General features: G+C 38.6%; 1 protein-coding gene across 5 annotated transcripts in view; it reads left to right on the forward strand.

The window, feature by feature from the left end:
- CWF19L2 (CWF19 like cell cycle control factor 2) overlaps positions 1–22,663 on the forward strand; it is a 140,355-nt gene that overhangs the window by 38,927 nt on the left and 78,765 nt on the right. For 4 of the 5 annotated variants that reach the window (XM_061440191.1, XM_061440194.1, XM_061440193.1 and 1 more), the window contains 2 exons: positions 11,596–11,702; positions 20,451–21,106. In XM_061440191.1, coding sequence (XP_061296175.1) covers positions 11,596–11,702; positions 20,451–21,106 — 763 coding nt within the window. The remainder of the gene's footprint in view (positions 1–11,595; positions 11,703–20,450; positions 21,107–22,663) is intronic. The other variant, XM_061440192.1, reaches the window with a different exon arrangement.

A 22,663-nucleotide genomic window follows, 5' to 3' on the forward strand; every position in this document is an offset into this window, starting at 1 on the left:
TTGGAGAAGACTCTTGAGAGTCCCTTGGACTTCAAGGAGGTCAAAGTGGTCAATCCTAAAGGAAATCGGTCCTGAGTATTCATTGGAAGGACTGATGATGAAGCTGAAACTAGTTCTTTGGCCACTTGATGGAAAGAACTGACTCATTGGAAAAGACCCTGATGCTGGGAAATACTGAAGGCAGGAGGAGAAGGGCATGACAGAGATTGAGATGGTTGGATGGCATCACCGACTCAATGGACATGAGTTTGAGTAAGCTCCGGGAATTGGTGATGGACAGGGAAGCCTGGTGTGCTGCAGTCCATGGTGTCGCAAAGAGTCGGACACTACTGAGCAACTGAACTGAACTGAACTGTAGTAATTGGAGCCTGCCTTCGATATTGAGTGGGCCCTCCTAGTTGCTCTGTCGCTGTCACTGCCCTGTCACGGGCAAGGTTTCCTCCCTAGTTTTTAAAGTGGAATTTCCGAAATCTGTTTCCCAGCTGTAATTCTGATCTGCTCTGTGATGTAGGCAGGATTAGAGCACTCCCGCTTGTAGGGAAGCCTCTGAATTTTACTCTTTTGGAGCTGTTCACCTGTTATTTTACTCTGTTGTGTCCCCTTTCAGCTGTTTTGTGTGCTCACAACTTGCACTCTTGTGGGTGCTGCTCTGGGTCCCGCCTTAACTGTAAGTATGCCTGCAATTGGCCCTGGTGACTCTTCAGGTGTTGTTTCACATGTCCTCCAGCACGGGTCCGCTGAAGTTAGGTATCAGTGCTGCAGTAGTCATTCAGCTGGTCACACTGTGAGCTGTGGAGGCAGCTCGGACTCTGGTTTGTCCCTATCTTCACATGTACCTGTCTACAGAGTTCACAGCTGCTGTAGCCCATCCCAGTTGCAAAGTACTTGTTGTTCTTTTGGATGTTTCACTGGGGCTGAATTTACGAAGCTGTCAGTGGAGGTGTAACTTCGCAGTTTGCACGGCCTTGAGGAGAGGTTTCAACTCATCTTTTTCAGTTATATAGCTCCTGGGGTTTCCCCTGGATCAGGAAATGGCAACCCACTCCAGTACTCTTGCCTGAAAAATTCCATGGATGGAGGAGCCTGGTGGGCCACAGTCTATGGGGTCGCAAAGAGTTGCACACGACTGAGTGACTTCACTTCCTGGGGCTTAGCTGTGGTTTTCAGCCCCTCCTCTGGGTGAATTTCCTAGTGTGTGTGTGTGTGTGTGTGTGTGTGTGTGTTTGGTGGGGGTGGGGGTTGTGCTATCTGTGCCCTTCTGTGATAGTGAGGTAGATCCCTGGACCCACTCGAAAATTTCCTAGTAATGAGGATTTTTTGTGTGCTCCCCAGACAACAGGGCAACTCTTGGTCCTGATAATGGATTTCCTAGTGGAGGCTAGTTACCTGCACCCTCTTGGGACAGTAAGGCAGGTCGTAGCACCCACTGGTGGACTTCCTAGCAGGAAATGTCCCTGCCTTACCAGGACAGCAGAGTGGATTCTGACATCCACTGATGGATTTCCCAGTTTTGAAAGCTGTCCATGCCATGCCAGGACAGAGGGGCAGGTCCTTGTACCCAGTGACGGAACGTAGTAGAGAGATCTGTCTGTACACTCCTGGGAGAGTTGGGTGGGTGTCAGCAACCACTGACGTTTCCCATGTGGAAGCTTCATGCATTATCACAGGACAGCCTGGGCAGGTCATGGGGCCTGCTGGTGGAATTCTAGTAGCTGGATCGTGCCCTTCCTGGTCAGCTGGGGTTGATCCTGTGTCCCCCACCCCCAGGAGAATTCCTCGTAGGTAAAGCTGTTTGTGCCCCTCCAGCCCAGTAGGGGTGGATCCTGTGACCTGCCTGTGGAAATATTCGTTATGGAAGCCGGCCACGCCCTTTCAAGTTAGCAGGGTGAGTCCTAGGGCCCCTGGTGGAACTGCTAGTTGCTGGATCTCTCTGTGCTTTTCTGTGTCAGCAGGGGCAGGTTCTATGCCTCGCTGGCAGGACCTCTGGTTGGGGAGCTGTCTGTGCCCTCCTGGGGCAGCCTGGGCAGGTCCCAGGCCCTCTGGGGGAGCTCCCAGTGGCTGAGCTGTCTGTGCCCCTCTAGGTCAGTGGAGGCGGGTCCCGGGCCCTCTGGGGGAGCTCCCAGTGGCTGGAGTGTCTGTGCCCCTCTAGGTCAGTGGAGGTGGGTCCCGGGCCCTCTGGGGGAGCTCCTGGTGGCTGAGCTGTCTGTGCCCCTCTAGGTCAGTGGAGGCGGGTCCTGGGCCCTCTGGGGGAGCTCCCAGTGGCTGGAGTGTCTGTGCCCCTCTAGGTCAGTGGAGGTGGGTCCTGGGCCCTCTGGGGGAGCTCCCAGTGGCTGGAGTGTCTGTGTCCCTCTAGGTCAGTGGAGGTGGGTCTCGGGCCCTCTCGGGGAGCTCCCAGTGCCTGGAGTGTCTGTGGCCCTCTAGGTCAGTGGAGGCGGGTCCCGGGCCCTCTGGGGGAGCTCCCAGTGCCTGGAGTGTCTGTGCCTCTCTAGGTCAGTGGAGGAAGGTCCTGGGGCCCACTGGTGGAATTTCCAGTAGCTCAGTCCAGCCCTTCTGTGTCATCTAGTGGGGTTTCTAGTTTTGGAAGCTGTCTGTGCCCTTCCAGCTCTGCATGGGCAGGGCTTGGTGTCTGCCTGTGGGCCTGAAAGAGGTATCCATGCCCACCTCGAGCCCAGGATGGCAGCGGCGGTGATTCACACCCACACAAAGAGCCCCTGTAGGTGAAGTCCTGTTGCTTGGGAGTGCTCACAGGAAATGAAGCTTTTATGGTGATCCCACTTCTCTCTCCCTCCCTCTCCCAGTGAGGGTGTCTTGCCTCTTTGGTGAGCCCAGGCTTCTTCCTAGTACACCCTCAGTTGCCATGGCCTGAACTCTTCAGGCTGTTTCTGCACCTAAGCTTTGTCCTCTCCCTGGGACGGAGCTTCAGAGTCTGAGCTTTACGTAGCACTTGAGCCCCATCCTTACTGACAGAGGAGCATCTCAAGTTGAGGAGCATAGGCTGGTGGTGCCTTCCACAAGCCAGTTGCTGCTCTCTTATTTTTAGGCTCCAAAAGCTCCCCCTCTATCCAGTCTAATTTCTTTGCTGGTGAAGAGCCTTTCCAAGGTGCGGGAACCTTTCCTCCTTCACAGTTCTCTCCCCGGGGTGCAGGCCTGATTTCTTCTTTTTTTTTTTTCCTTTTGTCCTACCCAGTTGCATGTAGGTTTTCCTTGTCTTTTTGGAGGTCTGAGGTCTTCTGTCAGTGCTCAGTAGCTTTCTCTGAATAGTTCCACTTCTAGGTATATTTTCAAATGTATTTTCAATGTTTCTGTGAAGGGAGTTTAACTGTTTCCTATTCTCCCACCATTTTGAGCCCCGCCTCAGGAGTTCATTCAATATTGATTATTTTGAATTAAAGTTACTTGAGAAAGAGCTGATACAAGAAGGCCACTTTGACCCCTCCTCTCTGCCTTCCTGAAAGCAGGGAATAAATCTCATAAAAGATGCACTCCTTGTATCTTGAGGTAGAAAGAAATTCTTATCACCAGAGATAGGGAATTTCAGGCCAAAAAGCCAATCAAACAGACCTTGTCGCTCGTTCCTTCTTGTTAATAATTTGAGTTTTTATTTTCGGCTATCCTGGGTCTTTGTTGCTGTGTGTGGGCTTTTTCTAGTTGAGAGTGGGGGCTCCTCTCTAGTTGTGGTGCACGGGCTTCTCATTGTGGTGGCTTCTCTTGTGGACCACTGGCGTGGTGCGTGGGCTTCAGGAGTTGTGGCACGCGGACTCAGCAGTTGAGTTTCAGGCTCTGGAACACACGGTCAATAGTGTGACACGTGGGCTTAGTTGCTCTGTATTATGTGAGATCTTTCTGGATTAAGAATCGAACCCATGTCTCCTTCACTGGCAGGTAGATTCTTTACCACTGAGCCACCAGGGAAGCCCTTCTGCTTTCCAATGTTGTATTACTTTCTTTCTAAAATGAAGTGAATCAGCTATATTTACAGATATATTACCTCCCTCTTGAACTTCCCTCTCTCCATCCCATCCAGGTAGGTCATCACAGAGCACTGAGCTGAGGTGCCTGTGCTATACAGAAAGTTCCCACTATCTATCAATTTTACGCATGGTAGTGTATTTATATCGAACCTAATCTCCAATTCATCCCACCTTCCCCTTCCCCTTGTGTGGCCACGTGTCCTCTCTGTCCTGTGTTTCTGTTCCTGCCCTGCAGCTAGGTTCATCTGTACCATTTTTCTGTATATCCACATACATGTGTTAATATACGATATTTGTTTTTCTAACTTGCTTCATTCTGTATGAGACTTTAGATACAGCTGCATCTCTACAAATGAGCCAGTTTCATGGCTGAGTATTCCATTGTGTGTGTACCACGTCGTCTTTATACAGTCGTCTGTTGATGGGCATCTAGGTTGTTTCCACGTCCTGGCTGTTGTAAATAGTGCTACAGTGAACAATGGGGTGCATGTTTCTTTTTAAGTTATGGTTTTCTCAAGATATATGCCCCATAGTGAGATTGCTGGGTCATATGGTAGTTCCATTTTTCGTTTTTAAGAAACCTCCATACCATTCTCCACTGTGGCTATATCAATTTACATTCCTACCAACAGTGCAAGAAAGTTCCCTGTTCTCTGAATCTTTTCCAGCATTTATTATTTGTGGATTTAAAAAAAAAATTTATTCTTTTGTTTTATTTTTTTATCTTTTGTTTGTTTATTAGTTTTTTGTTTTGTTTTTTATTCTTTTGTTTGTTTGTGGATTTTGTGATGATGACCATTCTGACCAGGATGAGGTAATAACCTCATTGTAGTTTTGATTTGCATTTTTCTAATAATGAGAAGTGTTGAGCATCATTTTATGTGCTTTTTAACCATCTGAAGGTCTTCTTTGGAGAAATATCTATTTAAGTTTTCCACTCTTTTTTTGATTGGAATTTTTTTTTTTATATTGGGCTGCATGAGAAGTTTGTATATTTTGGAGATTAATCCATTGTCAGTTGCCTCATTTGCATATATCATTTCCCATCCTGAGATTCTTCTCTTTGTTTTGTTCATGGTTCCCTTTGCTGTGCAAAATATTTGAAGTTTAATTAGGCCAATTAATTTATTTTTGTTTTATTTTAATTATTTTAGGAGATGAATTGAAAAAGATACTGCTGCAATTTTTGTCAGAGTGTGTTCTCCCTATGGTTCCCTCTAAAAGTTTTATAGTATTTGACCTTACATTTAGGTCTTTAATCTGTTTTAAGTTTTCTTTTGTGTATGGTGTTAGGGTATGTTCCAGATTCTTTCTCTTGCAGGTAGCTGTTCAGTTTTCCCAGTGCCAGTTATTGAAAAGGGTGTCTTTCTGTTGTTGTATATTCCTGTTTCCTTTGTCATAGATTAGATGACCATATGTGGGTGGGTTTACCTCTAGGCTTTCTATCCTGTGCCATTGATCTGTATGTCTGCTTTTGTGCCAGTACCACACTGTCTTGATGACTATAGCTTTGTAGTGTAGTCTGAAGTCAGTCAAGTCTGAAGTCAGCCTGTAGTATAGCCCGATCCCTCCAGCTCCATTTTTCTTTCTCAAGGTTTGTTGACTGTTTGTGATCTCTTTTGTTTTCATACAAATTGTAAAATTTTTTGTTATAGATCTGTGAAAAACGCCATTGGTAGTTTAATATGGATTTCATTGAACCTGTAGATTTGTGATATAGTCATTTTCACAATATTGATTCTTCCAATCCATACACCAGAAACATGGTGTATCTCTCTATCTGAGTCATCTTTTATTTCTTTCATCAGAATCTTGTAGTTTTCAGAGTATAGGTCTTTTACCTTTTTAGATTGGCTTATTCCTAGGCATTCTTTTACTTTTTTTGTGGTGATAAATAAAATTGTTTCCTTAATTTCTCTTTCTGATCTTTCTTTGTTAGTGTATAGATATGCATACAAGAGATTTCTGTGCAGTAATTTTGTATCCTGCATCTTTATCAAATTCTAGTAAATTAATTAGTTCTAGTAGTTATCTGGTGGCATCTTTTAGGATTTTCTGTGCATAGTACCATGTCATCTGCAAACAGTGAATTTTACTTCTTTTCCACTTTCAGTTCAGTTCAGTCATTCAGTCATATCTGACTCTTTGCAACCCTGTGGACTGTAGCATGCTAGGCTTCTCTGTCCTTTACCATCTCCCAGAGCTTGCTCAAACTCAGGACCGTTGAGTCAGTGATGCCATCTAACCATCTCATCCTCTCTCATCCCCTTCTCCTCCTGCCTTCAATCTTTCCCAGCATCAGGATCTTTTCTAATGAGTCAGCCCTTCGCATCAGGTGACCAAAGTATTGAAGCTTTCAATTTCAATTTCTTTATTTCTTTTTCTTTGATAGCTGTAGCCAGGACTTCTAATACTATGTTGAATAAACATGGTAAAGTGGACATACTCGTTGTGTTCCTGATCTTACTGAAAATGCTTTCTACTTTCCACCTCTGAGTATGATGTTATCTGTAGGTTTGTCCTATATGGCCTTTATTATTTTGAGGCAGGTTACCTCTAAGCCCACTTTTGGAGAGGTTTTTTTTCCCTTAATCATAAAAGTGTGTTGAATTTTGTCAAAAATTTGTTTCGCATCTATCGAGATAATCATGTGGTTTTTATTCTTAAGCCTATTAATACAGTGTATCACATTGACTGATTTGTGTATATCGAGTAATCCTTACATCTCTTGGATAAATCCCATTTGATCATGATGTATTAATCTTGTAATATATTGTTGGATTATGTTTGCTAGAAGTTTGTTGAGGATTTTTGCATCTGTGTTCATCAGTGATATTGACATGTAATTTTGGATTTTTTTGTGAGATCTTTGGTTTGATATCAGAGTGATGGTGGCCTTTTAGGTGAGTTTTGGAGTGTTCCTTCCTCTAATTTCCCGAGTTTCAGAAGAGTCGGTTTTGTCTCTTCTCTAAATGTTGGATAGAATTTGCCATACTTTCATTTTCAATTCTTTCAATTGATCTGTTCATATTTTCTGTTTCTTCATGGTTCAGTCTTGGAAGGTTGTATCTTTCTAAGAACTTGTTCATTTTTTTTCTAGATTGTCCATTTTCTTGACCTATAGCTGCCTACAGTAATCTTCTGATCCTTTGCATTTCTGTGGTGTCAGTTGTAATTTCTCTGTTTTCTTTTTTAATTTTATTGATTTGAGTCCTTTCTCTTTTTTTCTTGATAATTACATCACTAATTTTGTATTACTTGATAATTACAAGGGCCTGGCTAAAGGTTTGTCAATTTTGTTTATCTTTCCAAAGAACCAGCTTTTAGTTTAAATGATTTTTGCTATTGTTTACTTCATTTCTGTTTCATTTATTTCTGCTCTGATTTTTATAATTTTTTTATTTCTATTAACTTTGGATTTTTTCTTCTTTATCTGGTTGCTCTAGGTATAAGATTAATTGTTTGAGATTTTTCTTGTTTCTCTTGGTAGGATTGAATTGCTGTAAGCTTCCCTCTTAGGACTGCTTTGCTGTATCCCATAGGTTTTGGGTTGTTGTATTGTTGTTGTTGTTGTTGTTTTTCTGTATATTTTTTGGTTTCCTCTGATTTCTTCAGTGATCTCTTGGTTATTTAGTAGCATATTGTTTGGCCTCCATGTGTTTGTGTTTTTGACATTTTTTTTTCTTGTAATTGATTTCTAGTCTCATAGTGTTGTGGTTAGAAAAGATGCTTGATATGATTTCAGTTTTCTTAAATATTCAAGGGGCCTTCTCCTGATGTGGTAACCTCTCCTCTTCTTCAGCCACTCCCCCACCCCCACTCCACCACCCCAAGATTATGGATTCCATCTTGTTTCCTCTTTTGTTTTACGTCTCTTTCTCTCCATCCTATCTGGTCATTTGGGGATCTTTTCTTGTCTTTTAATGTATCCAGGATCCTCTGCTAATGTTCAGCATGTGGTGTGTTCAAATTGTTTCATTTGTAGATGTGATTAGTGATGTGCTTGTGGGAAGAAGTGAACCTCAGGTCCTTCTGTTCCAGCATCTTGACTGGTCTCATCTCCTTATATGTTCTTTATGTTATATCTGAAGTCATTTTTTCCCCCTATGTGTGTACCTTTCTTGGCTTTAATTTATTTTGAGGCATACCCTGACTACTCTTTTTTTTTTTTTAAACTTTACAATATTGTATTGGTTTTGCCATATATCAACATGAATCCGCCACAGGTATACATGTGTTCCCCATCCTGAACCCTCCTCCCTCCTCCCTCCCCATACCATCCCTCTGGGTCGTCCCAGTGCACCAGCCCCAAGCATCCAGTATCGTGCATCGAACCTGGACTGGTGACTCGTTTCATACATGATAGTATACATGTTTCAATGCCATTCTCCCAAATCATCCCACCCTCTCCCTCTCCCACAGAGTCCAAAAGACTGTTCTATACATCCGTGTCTCTTTTGCTATCTCGTATACAGGGTTATTGTTACCATCCTTCTAAATTCCATATATATGCGTTAGTATACTGTATTGGTGTTTTTCTTTCTGGCTTACTTCACTCTGTATAATAGGCTCCAGTTTCATCCACCTCATTAGAACTGATTCAAATGTTTTCTTTTTAATGGCTGAGTAATACTCCATTGTGTATATGTACCACAGCTTTCTCATCCATTCACCTGCTGATGGACATCTAGGTTGCTTCCATGTCCTGGCTGTTATAAACAGTGCTGCGATGAACATTGGGGTACACGTATCTCTTTCAATTTTGGTTTCCTCAGTGTGTATGCCCAGCAGTGGGATTGCTGGATCATAAGGCAGTTCTATTTCCACTTTTTAAAGGAATTTCCACACTGTTCTCCATAGTGGCTGTACTAGTTTGCATTCCCACCAACAGTGTAAGAGGGTTCCCTTTTCTCCACACCCTCTCCAGCATTTATTGCTTGTAGACTTTTGGATCGCAGCCTTTCTGACTGGCATGAAATGGTACCTCATAGTGGTTTTGATTTGCATTTCTCTGATAATGAGTGATGTTGAGCATCTTTTCATGTGTTTGTTAGCCATCTGTATGTCTTCTTTGGAGAAATGTCTATTAGTTCTTTGGCCCATTTTTTGATTGGGTCGTTTATTTTTCTGCAATTGAGCTGTAGGAGTTGGTTGTATATTTTTGAGATTAGTTGTTTGTCGGTTGCTTCATTTGCTATTATTTTCTCCCATTCTGAAGGCTGTCTTTTCACCTTGCTTATAGTTTCCTTTGTTGTGCAGAAGCTTTTAATTTTAACTAGGTCCCATTTGTTTATTTTTGCTTTTATTTCTAATATTCTGGGAGATGGGTCATAGAGGATCCTGCTGTGATGTATGTCGGAGAGTGTTTTGCCTATGTTCTCCTCTAGGAGTTTTATAGTTTCTGATCTTACTTTTAGATCTTTGATCCATTTTGAGTTTATTTTTGTGTATCGTGTTAGAAAGTGTTCTAGTTTCATTCTTTTACAAGTGGTTGACCAGTTTTCCCAGCACCACTTGTTAAAGAGATTGTCTTTAATCCATTGTATATTCTTGCCTCCTTAGTCAAAGATAAGGTGTCCATAGGTGTGTGGATTTATCTCTGGGCTTTCTGTTTTGTTCTATTGATCTATATTTCTGTCTTTGTGCCAGTATCATACTGTCTTGATGACTGTGGCTTTGTAGTAGAGCCTGAAATCAGGCAGGTTGATTCCTCCAGTTGCATTCTTCTTTCTCAAGCTTGCTTTGGCTATTTGAGGTTTTTTGTATTTCCATACAAATTGTGAAATTATTTGTTCTAGCTCTGTGAAGAATACCGTTGGTAGCTTGACAGGGATTGCATTGAATCTATAAATTGCTTTGGGTAGTATACTCATTTTCTCTATATTGATTCTTCCAATCCATGAACATGGTATATTTCTCCATCTATTTGTGTCCTCTTTGATTTCTTTCATCAGTGTTTTATAGTTTTCTATATATAGGTCTCTAGTTTCTTTAGGTAGATATATTCCTAAGTATTTTATTCTTTTCGTTGCAATGGTGAATGGAATTGTTTCCTTAATTTCTCTTTCTATTTTCTCATTATTAGTGTATAGGAATGCAAGGGATTTCTGTGTGTTGATTTTATATCCTGCAACTTTACTATATTCATTGATTAGCTCTAGTAATTTTCTGGTGGAGTCTTTAGGGTTTTCTATGTAGAGGATCATGTCATCTGCAAACAGTGAGAGTTTTACTTCTTCTTTTCCAATTTGGATTCCTTTTATTTCTTTTTCTGCTCTGATTGCTGTGGCCAAAACTTCCAAAACTATGTTGAAAAGTCATGGTGAAAGTGGGCACCCTTGTCTTGTTCCTGACTTTAGGGGAAATGCTTTCAATTTTTCACCATTGAGGATAATGTTTGCTGTGGGTTTGTCATATATAGCTTTTATTATGTTGAGGTATGTTCCTTCTATGCCTGCTTTCTGGAGAGTTTTTATCATAAATGGGTGTTGAATTTTGTCAAAGGCTTTCTCTGCATCTACTGAGATAATCATATGGTTTTTATTTTTCAATTTGTTAATGTGGTGTATAACATTGATTGATTTGCGGATATTGAAGAATCCTTGCATCCCTGGGTAAAGCCCACTTGGTCATGGTGTATGATCTTTTTAATGTGTTGTTGGATTCTGTTTGCTAGAATTTTGTTAAGGATTTTTGTATCTATGTTCATCAGTGATATTGGCCTGTAGTTTTCTTTTTTTGTGGCATCTTTGTCAGGTTTTGGTATTAGGGTGAGGGTGGCCTCATAGAATGAGTTTGGAAGTTTACCTTCCTCTGCAATTTTCTGGAAGAGTTTGAGTAGGATAGGTGTTAGCTCTTCGCTAAATTTTTGGTAGAATTCAGCTGTGAAGCCGTCTGAAACTGTAATCAGAAATCTTCCAGCAAACAAAAGCCCAGGTCCTGACTACTCTTTGTAGAAATCCAACTCGGTTTTCATCCTGGTGTGTGAGATTGTCTCCTGATATTACATTTAGAAATAATTCTCTCCTTTTTTTCATTTTTATGTAACTCTATAATAGTGATAAATACTATTTTGATAAAATGTAATATTTGTTATATTTATCTCCTCTTATCCTCATTCTCTTAGATTCCAGTTTTTTTTAGGGTCATTCTATTTTTTATTTCTTTTTGTTTTAAATATTTATTTTTAAAATTTGTGCTGAGTGTTGCAGCAGTCTTTGATCTTCATTGAGGCATGCAAACTCTGAATTGCAGCATGCAAAGTCTTAGTTATGGTGTGCAGTATTTTTAGTTGCGGCATGTGAACTCTTAGCTACAGCACGTGGGATCTAGTTCCCTGACAGGGATCAAATTTGGGCCCTCTGCATTGGGAATCTAGAGTATTAGTTAGTGGAGCACCATGGAATTTCCCAGTTGTTTCTTTTTGTTTTTCTTTTCTCATTATTGCAAAACTGTGCCTTACATATATAGGCACTCAAATATATGTTGAATTTTAAATGCACTTATGATATTTATATGTTCAAAGAATAATGTACAATTTCATAGTTACTGTAGTAGCAGTAAATATTCAGTTATAACCACATGAAAAATATAACTGACATTTAATTTTGCAATTGAATTTCAGTAGAAGATGGTGGTTTAAGCTGGCTAAGGAAGTCTTATCAAAGAATGAAAGAACAAGCTGAGAAACAAAATAGAAATTTTGAGGACATTGTAGCTGAAAGATACGGGGTAAGTCTTGGTATTTAGGAGATAAATATTATTTTCAAAGGTATATGGAAATTGGCTTTAACTTTGTTAGTGTTTTGTGCTAGGATACCTTTTTTAATTGACTCTATATTAAATTTCATTTCTAACTGTCTTCAACTGCTGAAGCCGTGTTTTGCATTTCATTTTTAGATAAACCTGTGCAGCATATTTAAATATAAAATTTAATGAATATGAAACTTAAGTAAGGACAGTTTAAGAATGTATGTTTTTAATGTAAAAGCAGCATTTTCTTGTTGTGAAGAAATTTCAATAGTATAGGAAAGCCTCCATAGAATATCTTTTGATATAAGTACTATTTGTTTTTGCTTTTAGAAAGTGATATTTATTCATTTTTCTTCCAGTTTTATTGAGATATACTTGACATACAGTACTGCATAAGTTGAAGTTATGCAACATGATCTGACTTAAAACATGGCATGATTACTGTGTATGTGTGTGCGTGTGTGTGTATAAAACAATGGAATAATGAAGCAATATATTTTAGAACCAGCTCCCCCATTCACAATGTGTGAATAATCTTACTGTTTCAGTAGCTGTTGATGTCCTGTTTTTTAAAATTTCAGTAGAAAGAGGTTTAGAAAGGAGTAAACAAAAAGTGAGAGAATTATTATTGGCAGAGACATTACTTTGCCAGCAAAGGTCTGTCTAGTCAACGCTATGGTTTTTCCAGTAGTCATGTATGGATGTGAGAGTTGGACTGTGAAGAAAGCTGAGCAGCGAAGAATTGATGCTTTTGAACTGTGATGTTGGAGAAGACTCTTGAGAGTCCCTTGGACTGCAAGGAGATCTAACCAGTCCATTCTAAAGGAGATCAGTCCTGGGTGTTCTTTGGAAGGAATGATGCTAAAGCTGAAACTCCAGTACTTTGGCCACCTCATGCAAAGAGTTGACTCATCAGAAGAGACTCTGATGCTGGGAGGGATTGGGGGCAGGAGGAGAAGGGGACGACAGATGATGAGATAGCTGGATGGCATCACCGACTTGATGGATGTGAGTTTGATTGAACTCCGGGAGTTGGTGATGGACAGGGAGGCCTGGCGTGCTGCGATTCATGGGGTCGCCACGACTCAGACACGACTGAGTGACTGAACTGAACTGAAGAGAATATATGTTAATATTTTGATATATATATATATAATTTTTTCCTCATTATTATATAATTTTAAAATAAACTGTGTTACAAAAGTAGGCTTATGGACTGGGCTTCCCTGGAGGTTCAGTGGTAAAGAATCTGCCTGCCAATGCAGAAAACCTAAGACACGCAAGTTTGATCCATGGGTTAGGCAAATCCCTCGGAGCAGGAGATCGCAACCCACTCTGTTATTCTTGCCTGGAAAACTTCTATGAACAGAGGAACCTGGAGAGCTTCAGTTCTGGGATCACAAAGAGTCTGACAACAGACATAGCATAAACTTACAGTTTACATTGTTTGTTTCACTTGCACAAGCAGACATAGTTGGATGCCAGTAAATACATACTTTTTAATGATCTCTTAATATTTGTAAATATATTTATATGGTGGAGGTGATGGAATGCCAGCCTAGCTATGTAAAATCCTAAAAGTTGATGCTTTTAGGATTAAAAGATGCTTTTAGATTAAAGTGCTGCACTTAATATGCCAGCAAATTTGGTACTTCTGCAGTGGTTAAGAACTGGAGAAGATCAATTTTCATTCCAGTCTCAAAGAAGGGCAATGCCAAGGAATGTTCAAACTACCGTACAGTTGTGCTCATTTTACATGCTAGCAAGGAATACTCAGAATCCTTCAAGCTAGGGTTCAACATACATAAACCAAGAACTTCTCAATATATCAGCTGTACTTAGAAAAGGCAGAAGAACCAGATTACCAAATTGCCAACATTCACTGGATCATAGGAAAAGCAAGAGAGTTTCAGAAAAATATCTACTTCTCCTTCACTGACTACACTGAAGCCTTTGACTGTGTGGATCAAAACAAACTATGGAAAATTCTTAAAGAAATGGAAGTACCAGACCACCTTACCTGCCTCCTGAGAAACCAGTATGCAGGTCAAGAAGCAAGTTAGAACCAGACTTAGAAAAACAGACTGATTCCAAATTGGGAAAGGAGTACATCAAGTCTATATGTTGTTACCCCGGTTTTTTAACTTAAATGCAGAGTACATCATGTGAAATATCTGAATAGATGAGTCACAAGCTGGAATCAAGATTGCTGGGAGAAGTATCAACAACCTCAGACATGCAGATGATACCACCCTGATGGCAGAAAGCAAAGAGGGAAGAGAAACTTGATGAAGATGAAAGAGCAGAGTGAAAAATCTAGCTTAAACTCAGCATTCAAAAACTAAGATCATGGCATCAGTTCATGGCAAATAGATGGGGAAAAAATGAAACCAGTGACAGACTTTATTTTCTTGGGCTCCTAAATCTCTGTGGAAGGTGACTGATGCTTGTTCTTTGGAAGAAAAGTTATGACAAACCTAGACAGTGTATTAAAAAGCAGAGACATTACTTTGCTGACAAAGATCCATATAATCAGACCTATGGTTTTTCCAGTAGTCAAGTATGGATGTGACAATTGGACCATAAAAAAGGCTGAGTGCTGAAGAATTGGTAGTTTTGAACCATGGTGCTAGAGAATACACTTAAGAGTCTTTTGGACTGAAGAGAGTCAAAACAGTCCATCCTAAGGGAAGTCATCCTTGAATATTCTTTGGAAGGACTGGTGCTGAAGCTGAAGCTTCAGTATCTTAACTACCTGATGCAAAGTTCTGACTCTTTGAAAAAGACCCTGATGCTGGGAAAGGCAGGAGGAGAAAGGGACGACAGACGATAACATGGTTAGATGGCATCACCTATTCAATGGATATGAGTTTGGGCAAACTCTGGGAGATGGTGAAGGACAGAGAAGTCTGGTGTTCTGCAGTCCGTGGGTTGCAAAGAGTTGGACATGACTTAGCGACTGAACAACAACCCATTATTTATTTATGTTAGTGGAGAGATGTTTATATGTTTTTATTTTTTCCCTGTTAAACAGCACTGTGATGACCATCTTTTCCAATGAATGTTGTGTACTTACCTGGTTATTTTCTTAAAAGAATTACTATAAGTGGAATTGCCAATTAAAGGATATGGATACTTGCAGTGAGATTTACATTGCAAAATTTCTCTGTAGAAGGATTGAAGGAATTACACTCAATAAAATTACTTTTTTTCCTATGATTTTCAATAGTAGTATTATGTTTTCTAGTCTATGCTGCTGTGATTGGTAAGCAGATTTTTTTTCTTTGCCTTTATTTTTATCATTTGTTCACTAATCAAGTGGATTCTTTTTTTCATGTATTTTTTGCCATTTGATTTGATTAATTGTAGTATTTACTCATTTGGGGATATTGACTTAAGACCTTTTAATAAATCTTCCTGTTAGTTTCATGTTTTCTTTGTACTTATATTTGCTATGGTGCTGCTGCTGCTAAGTCGCTTCATTCATGTCTGACTCTGTGTGACCCCATAGACAGCAGCCTATGAGGCTCCCCCATCCCTGGGATTCTCCAGGCAAGAACACTGGAGTGGGTTGCCATTTTCTTCTCCAATGCATGAAAGTGAAAGGTGAAAGTGAAGACGCTCAGTTGTGTCTGACTCTTAGCGACCCCATGGACTGCAGTCACATCCATACATGACTATTGGAAAAACTGGACTACTGGAAAAACCATACCCTTGACTAAATGGACCTTTGTTGACAAAATTTTATCTCTGCTTTCTAATATGCTGTCTAGGTTGGTCATAACTTTCCTTCCAAGGAGAAAGCGTCTTTTAATTTCATGGCTGCAGTCACCATCTGCAGTGATTTTGGACAGTATGAAAGGCAAAAAGATTTGACACTGAAAGATGAACTCCCCACGTCAGTAGATGCCCAATATGCTACTGGGGAAGAGTGGAGAAAGAGCTCCAGAAGGAATAAAGAGGCTGAACCAAAGCAGAAACAATACCCAGCTGTCAGTGTGTCTTGTGGTGAAAGTAAAAGCTGATGCTTTAAATAACAATATTGCATTGGAATGTTAGGTCCATGAATCAAGGTAAATTGGAAGTGGTCAAACGAGATCACAAGAGTGAACATCAAAATTTTAGCAATCAGTGAACTAAAATGGTCTGGAATGGGTGAATTTAATTCAGATGACCTTTATATCTACTACTGAGGACAAATCTCTTAGAAGAAAGGGAGTAGCCCTCACAGTCAATAAAAGAGTCCGAAATGTAGTACTTGGTTGTAGTCTCAAAAACAACAGAATGATCTCTGTTTGTTTCCAAGGCAAACCATTCAGTGTCACAGTAATCCTAGTCTATGCCCCCAACCACTAGTGCTGAAGAAGCTGAAGTTGAGCGGTTCTATGAAGACCTACAAGACCTTCTAGAACTAACACCCAAAAAAGATGTCCTTTTCATCATAGGGGACTGGAATGCAAATGAAGGAAGTCAAGAGATACCTGACATAACAGGCAGGTTTGGCCTTGTAGTACAAAATGAAGCAAGCAAAGGATAACAGAGTTTTGCCAAGAGAATGCGCTGGTCATAGCAAACACCCTCTTCCAACAACACAAGAGATGGTGGACATGTGGTGGACGTCACCAGATGGTCAGTACCAAAATCAGAGTGATTATATTCTTGGAATGGAAGATGGAGTCAGCAAAAACTGACTGGTTCAGATCATGAACTCCTTGTTGCAAAATTCAGACTTAAATTGAGGAAAGTAGGGAAATCCACTAGGCCATGGGTGTATGACCTAAATCAAATCCCTTATGAGTATACAGTGGAAGTGACAAATAGACTCAACGGATTAGATCTGATAGAGTGCCTGAAGAACTATGGACAGAGATTTGTAACATAGTACAGGTGGCAGGGATCAAAACCATCCCCAAGAAAAAGAAATGCAAAAAGGCAAAATGATTGAGGAGGCCTTACAAATAGCTGAGAAAAGAAGAGAAGTGAAAGGCAAAGGAGAAAAGGGAAGGTATACCTAATCTGAATTCAGAGTCCCAAAGAATAGCGAGGAGAGATAAGGAAATCTTCCTAAGTGAACAATGCAAAGAATTAGAGGAAAACAGTAGAAGGGAAAGACTAGAGATCTCTTCAAGAAAATTAGAGATACCATGTTTTTCCAGTAGTCATGTATGGATGTGAGAGTTGGACTATAAAGAAAGCTGAGCACTGAAAAATTGATGCTTGTGAACTGTGGTGTTGGAGAAGACTCTTGAGAGTCCCTTGGACTGTGAGGAGATGAAGCCAGTCAATCCGAAAGGAAATCAACCCGGAATATTCATTGGAAGGGCTGATGCTGAAGCTGAAGCTGTAATACTTCGGCCACCTGATGTGAAGGACAGACTCATTAGAAAAAACCTTGATGGTGGGAAAGATTGAAGGCAGCAGGAGAAGGGCTCGATAGAGGACGAGATAGTTGGATGGCATTACCGACTCAGTGGACATGAGTTTGAGCAAGGTCCAGGGGATGGTGAAGTACAGGGATGCCTGGCATGCTGCAGTTCTGGGGTCACAAAGAATCAGACAAGACTGAGTGACTGAATAACAATATTGAATTTTCTCATCCTAAAATACTGGTTATTCGTCAGTTCAAATTTTCATTTATTCTTTTCAGTGCATTTCTCCATTTGTTGTTACATATATATCCTTATCCTCAGTATATTTTTTATTTTTTTCAAGTGTATGTTGAATCTTTCTTCCTTTATGTTTTCTGACTTGACTGGTATTAGTCTGCCCATTTTTTTTTAACTCTTGTCATTACATCTATAGCTCTTTTAAACTGGCTTATCTGGGAAAATAGTTACATGGAAATGTTGATTACTTTTTCCTGCTCAGTGTTACAATATTTAGACTTTCTTGTATTCTTGAAATAGAATTTCAGGACTTAGATATAGACACCTTTCTTCTGTGTTTAAGTGCATTTAAGATGAAGATTGTCATGTTTAAAAAGTATCTTTGCATTCACAGTTTATTGAAAGGTGCTTTTTTGTTAATTTGCTTTTAAATTAGGAGTGGGTATCTAATTTTTATGAAATAACTGTTTTGATATCCTTTGAGATAAAATTATTTTTTTTCTTTTGTTAATGAGATGAATTGAACATATTTTCTATCTTCAGGCCATTCTTGGATTCTTTAACTCCTATTTGATCATGGCATTTACTTCAATATACTACTGAATTAAATTTGTTAATATTTCATTTTGCATTTATATCTTTATATATATATATTATCTTTATTTTTCTTTTTATCTTTTAAGGGTTATTGTAAGTTTATTTTTGAAACTTTGAAGTTTTATATAATTTCTTAATTCTCTGGAACAGTTAAGAATCAAAGAGTTAGGCATTTTGACATAATGGTTAAAAACATTCACTGTGTAGTTAAATAGTCTTGAATTTCAATATGAGGTTTGTTACTCTTGCTGTGTGATCTTAAGCTTCATTTTTATTTTTCATTTTAAAGACACGATTATTAGGATCATTCTCATAGAATTGTTGTGAGCACTAATAATAATTTGAATGCTTTTCATCTGCCAGCTACTGTTGTATTACATCATGTATAATTAAATTTATTTAATAGCCACAATTATACTATTATATTTATTTAGTAAATGGGGAAACTGAAGCAGAGTTTAAATAACCAAGATTATGAAATTCATGAATAAATTTGAACCTAGACATTCTATGTAGACCCCATTTAAATGATCCAAAAGTGTAGTACAATAAGCATTGGATAAATTGTGTCAGCTACTGTTTTTGTTGTTTTTGTTATTACCATATTTTATTGAATTTTAGAAGCCACTAATTATAAAGACATCGTTAATTTATGTATCAGCAAGAAAGAAAAAAGTTGCCTATGAGACAATGCTTAAATTGTGAAAATATCCCCCTTTACTGCCATCATTTTCATTCTGTTCATGTTGTCATTAAATTTAAGAAACATGTTAAGCCTAGATTTTTAAAATAATTTGATAAAATATAATGGATTATCCCTGCCTCGTCTTAAGGTAATGACTTTCCATCTCAACTCTCAGATTTTATGGAAAGATTTTAAAGTTTTAATTACAGTTTACTATAAGTTTAAAAAATATGCATGTTATCCTTGACAGTTGTATTCTTCACAACTATAAGAACAGTTATTTAGACTTAACCATTACATTTGCCATTTAGTTTATGGCCCGAATTCCTTTTTTCAAAGATACCTGCCCTAATTCATTTACGGTTTGGCTTGATGATACTGAGTAATTTCTCCCCTAGAATTAGTAAGTAATGTACTTTCTGATATGTTGCATTTCGGAAAATGCCTTTCTTCTGTACATGTCAAGGAAAGATAATTTGACTGAATTGAATTCTTTATTTAGAATTATTACCTTAGAATTATTTTTCAAAATTTCATCTTCACTTCATTATCTTCTAGCACTTAGTAAAAAGTTGTTAACAGTCTTAACTTCCTTTCCTTTGTTGGCAGAATGTTGTTTACCTAACTCCCGTTTGTTTACTTGTTCACATTCACTCCTCCCTCTGATCTGATCTTTGTGAAAAATTTATTTTCTGCATGAATTTTGAGACTCAGGAATTAGGATTTTTTAATGTATGAGTTTCTGTATGCTTCACTTTCTTCCTTCCCCCTGTTGGATGAGACCTTTGGATCTAGAAAATTAGCTGGGGCAATTTTTCTGTTAGTGCTTCTACTGTCTTTGGTTTCTCCTTCTGAAAGTATATGCATGTCTGTAGAACTAATTGTCCATGTGTCTTTTCGCTATAACTTATGTTTGTTTACCATCTTTTCCCGAGTATAGCAAATTCCTAGGCTAGTGTTGAGTTAGCAGATTCGGATTCAATACTTTCTGTCGTTCTACTCACTACCTGCCTATCTTAGAACATAGTTTTCTTTGTCTTTCTTGCTCTTGAACTGCTCTTCTTTTCATAAGAGTCTGTTTTGTTTTAGCAGTTACATCTTGAATCTCACTGATAGTAGGAAATACCTTTTAAAATATTATGTTTTTACTGATTTCTGAATTCTGTTTTGTTTTAATGCTGGGTATTTGGTCTAAATGGCTTCTTTTGAGCTCCCAGAATTTTTTTTATTATTTGGTAATTTTTCTTGGATTATTCATGTTCTTTAAAATACTCATTTTATAGTGATGTGTTTCTTTGCTCCAGCTACCATAACACAGTTCCACAGACTGGGTGACTTAAACAACAGCGATTTATTTTCTTACAGTTAAGGAGAATCGAAGTTCAAGATCAAGATGTTAGAGGGTTTGGTTTCTTCTGAGGCCTTTCTTTTTAGTTCATAAGTATCTGCCTTCTAGCTCTGTCCTCACATGGGGTTTTCTCTGTGTGTACTTATCTCTTTGTGTGTCTACATTCTTCTGATTACAAGGATAGCAGTCATACTGGATTAAAGCATAACCAAGTGACCTCATTTTAACTTAATCAGCTCTTTAAAGATCCTTTCTACAAATGTCACATTCTGAGGTTCTGTGGGTTAGGGGTTTGACATATGACTTTGGAGGGGGTACATATTTCAGCCTATGTCATTTAGGATGATTGTATAGGTCTTTCATTCCCCCTTTTTAGGTTTTTCTTTCATTGTACTACATGACAATGTATCATGACACAGTGGCATGTGGAGTACAAATCATTGAGCCATTTTTAATTTTTAATATCTTGTTGAATTTTTCCTCCTTTCTAGTCAATGGAAGTATTTCAGTTGAAATTAAAAGAAGCTGAAAAAGCTGCATTTACAAAAGAAGATGGTAGACGAGAACGATGGAAGAAACCAACAGACTCAGATAGAGCACACAGTAGTCAAGAAAGTGGAAAATCAGACTTGGTAAAATATAGTAAAAGTTCAAGAGGTAGATATAATACAACAGATATTGCAAACAGTATCACTAAAGATAAGTTTAGTCGTGATGAAAAAGATGGTAGATCTGTGTTTTCAGAAACATATAGAAGAGAACCCAGTCCAAGGAAAAATCAAGAATTTTCTTCTCATGTAAATTTAAAAGCTAAATTCTTAAGACCCTCTGATGATGAAGAAGTGTCATTTCATAGCAAGGACAGAAATTTTGAACCATCTAGTTCATCTTCAGCAGTAGTTCCTCAAGATTCTGTGCATTGTGGTTTTCAAAAATCCACAGAGAACAGTGAAGAAAGTTTATCATGCTGGAGTCGATTTGGAAGGGGAGACAGGAAACATTCAAATCAAAAGCCACTAGAAACCAGTCACAGTGTTGACCCTGGATACGTTTCAGAAGATGTGAGAGAAAAGTCACAGGAGGCAGGCTTGAGAGATGACTATATGACAAAAGAACATCTACAGGACACAAAATCTTCGCTTGCCAGGTATTCTGTCCTTTGTTTTCTAAACCAGTAAATGAATACTAAGGTCCAGTGGATTCAAGATACTGAACTGTACTTTTAGAGCATCAGTTACTGATTAGATATGTTATGATTTTGTTTCTTAAATTTGATGTAAGAGATAAGATATGCACCTTTAACAGTTCAGTAGTTTCATTTTATATATTGTATTTCATTTCAGTTTATTTAACAAAAAGCTGAAAGATGAATTCAGTAGTGAATATTTCCTCAAAATTTGTTGCTTTTTTGCAATCTATAAAGCTAAATTTATAGATTTAGCTTTAATAGTTCTTATAAATGGATACGCTACATAAAATATTTTGGTAGATTTTGTTCAGTTCAGTTCAGTTCAGTCATGTCCAACTCTTTGCGACCCCATGAACTGTGGCCTACCAGGATCCTCCATCCATGGGATTTTCCAAGCAAGAGTACTGAGATCCTTAGGGGAGAAAATTTGAGAATAAGTAGTAAGAAAAGAATTAAAGGATGGGATCTATGAACACTGTCATCAGGCAAAGAATAATTGCAATGTACTCAAAGTTTCTGAAATGTGATTGGATTGGAGCTTTTTAAATTACATTTTCCTCAAAAGTTTGAGCCAGATTTTGTTGTGGGTGTGTCTGTGTATGGATGTGTGTTGTAAAAAGAATATATTTAAGTGGGAAAATAGGATTTGCTTTTCAGAAAATAATTTTGAAGAGGGCTTTTGAAATATAGCTGTAACCCTGAAAAATGAGAAATGCTTGTACTTTTTTCTTTTTATAGGATAGTTGCAGATGCCATGGTGATGTTTTCTTCAGAGCATATGCTTGCCATTATAAATGCTTAGAGTCTTCCATTATAAATGGAAGAGTCTGTCCCTGCTGTTTGTTGCAGAGCAGTGTCTTTACTGTGTTAGTAACGATAATATATTCTTCGGTCATTGATGCTCAACAACTTTCATTGTAATGTCTTTATTTGATACCTATTACTGTTCTATTATGTGTTGAATTATCTGTTAATATTGAAAATGCCAGAGATACTCAGAATTCTTGTGTATCGTCATATTTATCCTGATCTACATTTCTACACTAATAAATAATTCTGTTAGAAATTATACCCCTTCCACAACCCCGTCAAAACAACAAAAAGAGGAATGTTCGGAGTACAAATTTTAGGACCATGAACGTTGCCTCTTTTAAAGGTCTCTGAGATTTCAGTTATCCTCTTGAAACTTGTGAGTTTTGGTTGGAGTCCGCATACCTTCTTGGGTGCTGTCTCTTGATTGATTCTTTGTATACTGAAAAGTAAAGAGAAAATGAAAGTTTCTCAAAAACAGAGAAAAGTGATAAAAATGACAAAGATGTGTCTTTGGGTAGGCAGTAATAGAGATCTTTGGCAACTTAATCAAGAATATTATCATTGTAAAAGAGGATTTATAAACCAGATTTCATGGACTAAATTATGACTGTGGATTATGATATAATAGAGATAGAAAGTATATGTGGGAGACATCGGTTTAACGAAGTGCCTCCCTCACTCCCATATTTTTTAAGGTGCAGA

The sequence above is a fragment of the Bos javanicus genome, chromosome 15, assembly GCF_032452875.1.
Source record: "Bos javanicus breed banteng chromosome 15, ARS-OSU_banteng_1.0, whole genome shotgun sequence".
In the NCBI taxonomy this organism is placed as follows: Eukaryota; Metazoa; Chordata; class Mammalia; order Artiodactyla; family Bovidae; genus Bos; species Bos javanicus.